The sequence below is a fragment of the Limulus polyphemus genome, unplaced genomic scaffold (assembly GCF_000517525.1).
Source record: "Limulus polyphemus unplaced genomic scaffold, Limulus_polyphemus-2.1.2 Scaffold379, whole genome shotgun sequence".
Lineage (NCBI taxonomy): Eukaryota > Metazoa > Arthropoda > Merostomata > Xiphosura > Limulidae > Limulus > Limulus polyphemus.
The window spans coordinates 506,469-515,738 of NW_013665989.1; the positions used below are offsets into that span (position 1 = coordinate 506,469).

Genomic DNA, 9,270 nt, shown 5'->3' on the forward strand with positions numbered 1-9,270 from the left:
GCCAGGCCCCATCTAGGACGGAGTTTTAAATAAGATTTAGGTATAAGATAGTTGTATTTCTCAGAGATTTTTAACTGGCTTCATACACCAGTTATGAATTTGTTTGAGGAAAAATTTTCGGTCTACTAACGTAGGTCTTGTATTTATAATTAATGGTGTAATGTAGGGATCAGTTATTAATATGCCCCCCAGTGGCACAGCGGCATGTCTGCGGACTTACAACGCTAGAAACCGGGGTTTTGATACCCATGGTGGGCAGAGCACAGATAGCCCATTGTGTAGCTTTGTGCTTAACTTCAAAGCGAAAAGTTATTAATAGATGTCATTATAAATACTCCTAATAGAGTTTAATTCAATTTAAGAGTAAAAATATTACTTATTCACATTAATTATTTCGCGACCATGCATGTTGTATTACCAGGTACTATCAAAAATGAGGAAATCTGATGAAATACCAATAAATTTTATATTTGATGTATTATTGTATATTTTATTGAAGAAAGGTCCTACTAATAACATATAATATGGTCCTTGGAATAGAAATAATGGACTTGTCAAGTACACCTCTATCGTAAGAATTATTTGATTATTTTAGTCCAAAGCAACATGCGCTTTATCCACTGCAAGGAATTGAACCTCGAATTTTAGCGTTCTAAATGTATAAACTTACCGCTGACCAACTGGGAGACTCTGTTGTGAGCAAAGGGTTAAATTCTCATTTATATATTTTTTTATTTTTCAACACTTAGGTTGTTGAGTTTGTTTGTTTATTTTTAATTATGCACAAAGCTACACATGGGCTATCTGTGATCTGCCCACCACGGGTATCGAAACCCGGATTCTAGCGTTGTAAGCCCGCAGACATACCGCTGTACCAATGGGGGGCAGGTTGTTGAGAAAGAGAACACACACTAATTTGTATTGGTTCAATGTATTATTTTGACTTATTATCGATCTTTAACATGATTCACATTTATCTTACATAATATAAATGTGATATAAAAGAAGAAAATGATTTTAATCGTTTTCGGGACACTCCTAAATAATTACGGAAGACGATCGTGCAGTATATGACACAGAGTAACAATGGTGGTAGTAGTTTCAAGGATGACGAAGAACAAACATAACATTTTATTTTTATGCACGTTTCGGATTATGACATATTATTCATCTTCAACAGTTTGTTAAAAAAAGTTAAATATAATTCATTATGTTCTGAAACAGCATGAAAGACAGACTCATTTATGACGTATATGAAACAAAGTCATTTACTAATACGGCAATGAACAGCAAAAACATGTTTTTATTGTTATACATGGAATAAACATACTTCATAACCAATAAAATATTCTTGTAAAAACACAAACTGACGATGGTTTTGAGAGTAGACCGTTGTTTCCCAAATACGTACAACATTTCTTTCATAATAAGTTCCCCGATTCAACTGATAATTTTGAAGATGTCAATCTTTCCTCAGTATGTCCGGCGAATAATGTTCCGTTTTATCAACTGTAGCTTCACAATTACACACGACAGCAACATTTTAGACATTAAGACTAAAGAGGTTGTTTTTTTTAAGCGTCTTACATTTCAAATATTCCTTACTTCAACAAATAATACTTACAAATAAAAATGAGAAAACACATAATAATGTACAGGCAGAATTATATCCATTTCAAGGACTAATTTCCACTGATAACCTTGCGTTCGTGGGTATCATAAATTAACACACGTGAGCAACAGTGAACCATTAACCTACACAAAATTAATCTCCATTTTCTCGCACGTGATCATTAACATCAGTGGGAGCTTCAATTAAAACCGGTTTGAAACGTCTGAGCCTTTAATATTTATGGATGTATGCATTCTTAGCCTTGGCAACTTCCATGTCATTAGCTCAGGCAAGTGTAACATTGGAGGACATATCCACGAAACTCTCATTACAGTAACCATTCACTTGCACCCAGTAATACAGTGATCTCTTGTGAGTTGAATTAACTATTTTAATTTATTTATGGTTTCATGTGATTATTTGGTTGTTGTGAAAACGTTCCAGTAAGAAACACAGATTCACCGACGTTTTCATCTTCCACATTTAATTACATTTAGAAGATTTGATGTTTTTAAGATTTAGTGTATCTACCAACAGCACTATCAAATGATAAATTGTACTAATATCGTCTGTGTTGTGAGACAGTTACGAAGCTTCGTAATAAATTTACCATTTAAAATGTCTAAAAAGAGATACTGCTAGAATCCACTCTTTGACTATGACACATTCAAGTAACCATAGTTTATCCGCAAATGAGAATTTGTACTTGATTGAAATACGATACTTCCGGAAGATATTTCTGTTTCCTTAAAACCAAATAAATAAATAAAACAAGTTTTCTAAATAATATGAGTGTCGTAGCTTAGCATTTTATGAGAGGGTGTTAAATATAGATTATTTACTTAAGTTCAAACAGGACTTATATACACTTTTGGATGTTTGAAGTACAGTTTCATAAGCTCCAATATCAGAGCGCAGTAGGCTTAATAAAATGGCTTTTTGATATTGTCAAATTGAACAATTTACATCAAGACATTATGAGAACTAGAAGATTTTTAATTACTATTTAGTATTTTCATTAGGCTGGCGCGCAATAGAACCTAGAGGATTTATACAAAAATTAAACACCATTAAAATACAACGTATCCAAGCGCATTTATATTGACATTCCATGTGTTTGTATCTAAAGGGATTTAAAAAATGGGCCTGAATAAGAGTTCTTTGGATACCGCGCACCTTACCCTCACCTATTCTTTATCATACATATTTACAACTATTATATTTTAGCGTTATGACTTTTCAGACTTTTCGCTGAGCATTAAAACTGTATATTAATATCTTGCAGATACGTTTTTGTTTATAATCCTAGAAGTACATATCCAATAGGCTGATGATGGATATCTTACTTTATCTCAAATTGTGGCATTGTTTGAAATAGTTTTATACGCTGTTTGTTTCAATAGTGAGATGCTCAGAAGATGAAGAACGGCTCGTACGTGACCTCTTCCGGGATTACAATAAACTAATCCGACCAGTAGAAGTCACGAATAGGACTGTGAATGTGAGTTTTGGGCTCTCTTTCATCCAGCTCATTAATGTGGTAAGCATTTCAACAAACGATAAGTAAAATAATGTTAAACTTACACATTTAATTCTGACAGAATACTTAGGTGCTTAATGATTAAAATTGTTAAGCACAATATTAATTTGAAGTATTATTTTAACTGATCTTCTACCAGGGTAATTTAGGGAAAAATGCAATTCACATTAATTCATGATTAATTTAACATCAATTCTGAAAAAATACTGAAGTGCTTAACAATATCAGAATGTGCAAGTTTTAATGAAAATAAAGATAACGTTTTATGACGATTATGTTTAGCAGCTTATATTGAAGGTGTACTGCAATTCTCCTCAAATTATGTCAAACTTTCTTAAAGAATTGCCTAAATCAGAAATACTACATAATGTTTTAAGTATTTCTAAGGTATCCTATTATCTATAATTACATCTGCTTGGCCAAGTGGTTAGGGCGTTTGACTCGGAATCGACCTTTCACTTATAATGTGGCATTATAATGTGACGGCCAATCCTACTATTCGTTTGTAAAAAGAGTAGCCCAAGAGTTGATGGAGGGTGGTGATGGCTACTTGCCTTCCCTCTAGTCTTACACTGCTAAATTAGGGACAGCTAGCGCAAATACCCCTCGTGTAGCTTTGCGCGAAATTCAAACCAATTACATGTAACTCACAGCTCAGCGCTTCAGCTGTTGCCCGTCAGTAACTTATTAGAACATGACAGGCAATGTTGCACTTGTTCCTCATCTCTTAATATTAGGAAAAAATTTACCTCATACATCTATTTTATATGAAGTTCTAAAGAGTGATTTTATTTTTAAGGATCACCTGACTCGAGATAGAATGATCTAATGATTATAGAATGATTATGTCTATATTAATATACAATCATTATTGGTTAATCATGTAAATTGGTTTTAAACAACTACTCAACACCTCTTTGATTCAACTTACTTTCACTACAATGCCTCAACTGTTAACCATATTCTACATTAGTTTTAGAGAAATAACTATTTAACAAACATTAACTAATACTGTCTGTTTTGATTTGTTTATTTTAAAGCACAATGTTACACAATGGGCTATCTATTCTGTGCCTACCACAGATATCGAAACCCAGTTTTAACGTTATAAGCTTTTAGACTTACCACTGAGTCACGGGGGTGGAGCTAATATATTGAAATTAACTTTACCATATATATCATATTGCAGCATTCTTTATCTTCAGGAGCTGGCTCTAAATATACAGTACAAACCGTTGCGACCTGAAATGCTGAGAAAAGAAGAATCAGTTCTGTATTTGCATGAAAGTTGTTTGGTTACAATAACCTCAAGGAACATGAAAAGTTAAGTGTTTAGGTAGATGTACAGGGAATGAAACAGATCATGTGGATGTAAAGGGAATAAAACAGATCATGTGGATGTACAGAGAATAAAACAGATCATGTGGATGTACAGGGAATAAAACAAATCATGTGGATGTATAGGGAATAAAACAAATCATGTGGATGTACTGGGAATAAAACAAATCATGTGGATGTACAGAGAATAAAACAAATCATGTGGATGTGCAGAGAATAAAACAAATCATGTGGATGTACTGGGAATAAAACAGATCATGTGGATGTACTGGGAATAAAACAGATCATGTGGATGTACAGAGAATAAAACAAATCACGTGGATGTACTGGAAATAAAACAGATCATGTGGATGTACAGAGAATAAAACAAATAATGTGGATGTACAGGGAATAAAACAAATCATGTGGATGTACTGGGAATAAAACAGATCATGTGGATGTACAGGGAATAAAACAAATCATGTGGATGTACAGGGAATAAAAGAGATCGTGTGGATGTACGGGTTGGTGAGTTCTTGAGTGCAAAGCTACATCGTGGGCTATCTGCGCTGTGTCAACCGCAGGGAATCGAACCCCTAATTTTAGCATTGTAGAAGAAACAAAATGAAAGAATAAAAAAATACAAAATGTATAATTGTTAAAGCTTTATCTCTGGAAGCACAGTTTATCAATAGCCTTGTGCTCGTGCTTATATTATTCACATATGTATGAGTTAATTTTAAGTTTACCTACTTTGGAAACACTATGTCCGTGCACTTGGGAGATTGTTTTTCAAAACCAGTTCCAAACTATCAAACTCTTGCATCACTAACATTCCTATACGCACAAAGAAAACATTAACCACCAAATTTATTTTGATATCTTCAGTTACTAAGTCTACCAATTCTCATTTGAATCTCTTAAAGAATCTCTGCCAATATGAAAATACGTTCTACTTCAGCTCAGTTAAACCTGTTTTAATTCGTTCTTAAACATGTCTGATGACTGGTTGGCCTTCTTTATTTAGCACTTTTAAATCTGAAATTGCTATGTCTGAAACTTACAAATCTCTGAAGAATCCGTCTATTATGAAAATGCAAAGTTCCACAATCCTAAAGAATAATGAGATTATTTTGTTGGTAGCCACAGTATTATTTTATAATCCGTATGCAACCTACGTTATTTATGGACATATTAAGTGATCTTGTGTCAAATATATTACAGCCGACTTTGCTTCTGCGATAATTCGGAACGTCACGATTTATGTTATGTTTTCAGTGATAAATGTTTCAGATGAATTATGTTGTAATTTGATGTGCCTCGTACTTTTATTTGCTGTGATGTTTATCTTCATTCTTAAATTACAAATATCTGCAGAAGAATTAGTTTCTTCATTCCACCACGTCTCAACTGTTAATAATTTTCAATTCCAGTTTCATAGAATTATATAACCAGTATTATAACTTTAACTTGATGCATGACATTTCAGCCACTAGTTTCGTTTTTCACAGATTTTAAACAATTGCCGAATTAATACTTATTTAAAACTGTTTTACTGCAAGCCGCTATAGTTATTAATCACATCCTAATTTCATTTAAAGTAAGTGCCTTTTATATAAATTTAACTTATTGCAAATTGTTTTATGCTTGTGATACCACTCCCAATTCATTTCAAAGATTTATTTAGCTTATATCTAATTAACTTTATAATAATTTACGCATTTCTACTTTTTACAACTTCTCACAAACCTAATTAAATTTTACTTACTAGGCAACATCGCACCTGCAATATATCTTGTGTTTTTAAAAGATGACTACACTATCTTGTTAAAACCATGTTACCTAAATACATGTTAGATGATAATAATATTCTTAAAAATTCTATTTTCTGATTAAATCAAACCCATTACACGATTTTTGGGTGCTGGTCATCTGCCTTCCAACGAACGTTTAAAGAAATACTCTGCCTTTCTAGTTACATTAAAGTCTGTAAACTGACTTTTTACTAATCATTTAATAATTTACTTTCAATTGTTTTTATTTTAGTTTGGGCAAAGCTACACAACTGGCTATCTGCGCTCTATCGAACCCTGGATTTTAGCGTTGCAAGCTCGTAATTTTACTTTCTATAATTATCTATTTGATTAAATTGAATTTAGTACTCGACTTTTTGAATAATAGTAATCGTACTTAATTAAAAAAATACTAAATGTTTCGACTTATCTACTCTTTAAATAACTGTGCCAGAATGTGAATCCAAGAGTCCATGGTTCGCACCCCGTAACTTCAAAAATAGTGCCCCGCATTTTAGATCCTGGATGCGTTGTCAGAGTGACAGTTAAATCCCATTCCCACTATTTGATTAGAATAGCTTAAAAGTTTTATTTTTGTTTGAAATTAAGCACAAAGCTACACAATGGGCTATCTGTGCTCTGTCCACCACGGGTATCGAAACACGGTTTCTAGCGTTAGTCCGAAGACATACCGCTGTGTCACTGGGGGGCTAGTTTAAAAGTTGGTAGTGGTGTTGTTGACTAGTTGCTTTTCCTCTAGTCCGTTAGTTCAAAATTAGCCCAAGTAGCTGTTATGTAGTATCGCATGATTATCCGAAACAAACAAACAATCTAACTGATTACTATCTATAGTTAAGTGCAACTGATACTCTAAAGTTCACGTGATAACTTACTGTTTTATTAAGATGTGATCTTACAAAGTAATGTTTATATTTTGTTACGGATTCAAACTTTCAGTGTTTATTTAAAATCAGAGAGTTGTTTATTCGTAAAAAATTATGAATATCTAGGCAAACAGAGGTTTTTAATGCAATATGCAACCTAACAGAATACCTTTTATTAAGAAATTAAACTATTGATAGAAATAAGTTAAAACTGTTAACTATTTAGAAATATCCATTTCAGTTATTTTTAGTAAATTTGTTTTAATGACAAAAATTTAGCTTACTACACTTTACATAGTTTTTTTAGAACAGGGTATGTATTTCTGATATAAAATTTCGCAAACCAGTGAGTCTTCTGCATTTTGGAACGTTCTTATACATAGTTAGGGTAATGAAAAAAGAAAACATGGATCTAGAGATTATAGTTTAAAAATCCACCCCCCCCGAAAAAAATTGTTGATTGAAAATTAGGAAAAATATTAATTTCTGTATCGTTCTACTTCAGATTTACTTTCTTTTATTTATACGCTCCTAATCTAGAAATAATTTTGAATCGATATAGCATAATCAAAGCCGGACTGACCTGATAAGTCTGCCCGACTCGCACGCAATCTGCGGGTCGCGGGCTCAAATCTCCGTTACCGAACATGCTCGCCCTTTCATCCATGGGAATATTATAAAGTTACGGTCAATTCAACTATGCTTTGTAAAAAATTAGCCTAAAAGTTGGCGGTGTTTAATGTTGACTAGCTACTTTCCCTCTAGATTAGGGACGGCTAGCGCAGATAACCTTCGAGTAGCTTTGCGCAAAATTCAAAGCAAACGAACTGCTCCCCGGTCACCTCCTGAGCGTAATTGAGACAACAGTTTATAGAGTAATAAACAATGGCTAAAATACCCTCATAGTAACCAGTACCTGAATAATAATAATAAATTAAGCTCTACTTGTGTGCAAACCACGCAAATCAACGTAGAAAGTGTCACGTAATTCGCTTAAAATATAAAAAACAAATTCATTAAAGTAATATATAAACGTCCATAATTCTTACTGTACTTCTCAGGTGCCAGGATGTTAAGTAGATTGTGTTAAACTGTATCGTTTAACTCCTCATATGCATTAGTTTATGTTTAATAGAAAATATATATATGTTCATTTAGGCATCGCTTTCAGTTTTTACAAAAGAGCTTTTGTATCCATATGTTTACATTTTTCAGTGTATTTTAGTTTGATAAATCCTGCAAAACTCTTTGCAAACCTCGAAAATTTCCATAAAAATACATTTTGTATAATAGGAAGAAAAAGTACCAATAATAATTCTGTATTCTACAAATCTAGTAAATAAGAAATATTTAATACTTCACGAAAAAACAACAACATTATCTCCGTAGTAAAAAAAAAAAACGGATATTTGAAGTATACCAACTTACGTTGTTACATATACTTACAGAACGAGAAGAACCAGATAATGACGTCCAATGTTTGGCTACAACTGGTAAGTTTGTGGAAACAGAACGTGTTCTTTTATTAATTTAAAGTTAAACATTAAACATGCAGGATTCGTCTTTAAAGGTTTTAATATTGGAAGTAAGTGTTATAGTAAAAATTAATTCAAAATATCTCATTCTCAACTTCTGGTTTAACTTATGCTCTAATTGATATAACTTGTGTTTATCTATCCAAGTGGATCTACGTATTGAAGTAATATACGTAAAAAGTTCCTGTGCTGATGTAACTGTGTATTTCAGTGTTACCCATAAAGTCTCCTACCCAAGTACAGCGTTATTCCAACTGGAATCCCGATCCAAAAGGGAGAGTCGCGAAATCATAAAAAATATTGCGATAACGGATATTTCAGAGTATGGTCAGTGATTTGCTATCACTTTGTGTGTATGTAGTGGAGGTAGTCACAGCCTGAAATACTTTTAAAGGGGGTCTCAGGAAAAAAGTTTGAGAACCCCTGCCCTAATGTAACTATGTATTTCACCATTACATGTAAAGTTTTTCTTTTCTTAGTGTTAGTATGTATTTCATTATTATACGTGAATTTCTCCTCTACCTAGTGTAACATTTATTTCATTATTATACGTGAATTTCTCCTCTTCCTAGAGTAACTATGTATTTCA

The 9,270-nt window shown here is 32.8% G+C and overlaps 1 protein-coding gene across 3 annotated transcripts in view; it reads left to right on the forward strand.

Annotated features, from left to right (window-relative positions):
- Nucleotides 1–9,270, forward strand: part of LOC106457835 (acetylcholine receptor subunit beta-like 1) — a 63,856-nt gene that overhangs the window by 21,198 nt on the left and 33,388 nt on the right. For 2 of the 3 annotated variants that reach the window (XM_022383879.1, XM_022383877.1), the window contains exons 2-3: nt 3,016–3,152; nt 8,595–8,639. In XM_022383879.1, the coding sequence (XP_022239587.1) occupies nt 3,016–3,152; nt 8,595–8,639 (182 nt within the window). The remainder of the gene's footprint in view (nt 1–3,015; nt 3,153–8,594; nt 8,640–9,270) is intronic. The other variant, XM_022383878.1, reaches the window with a different exon arrangement.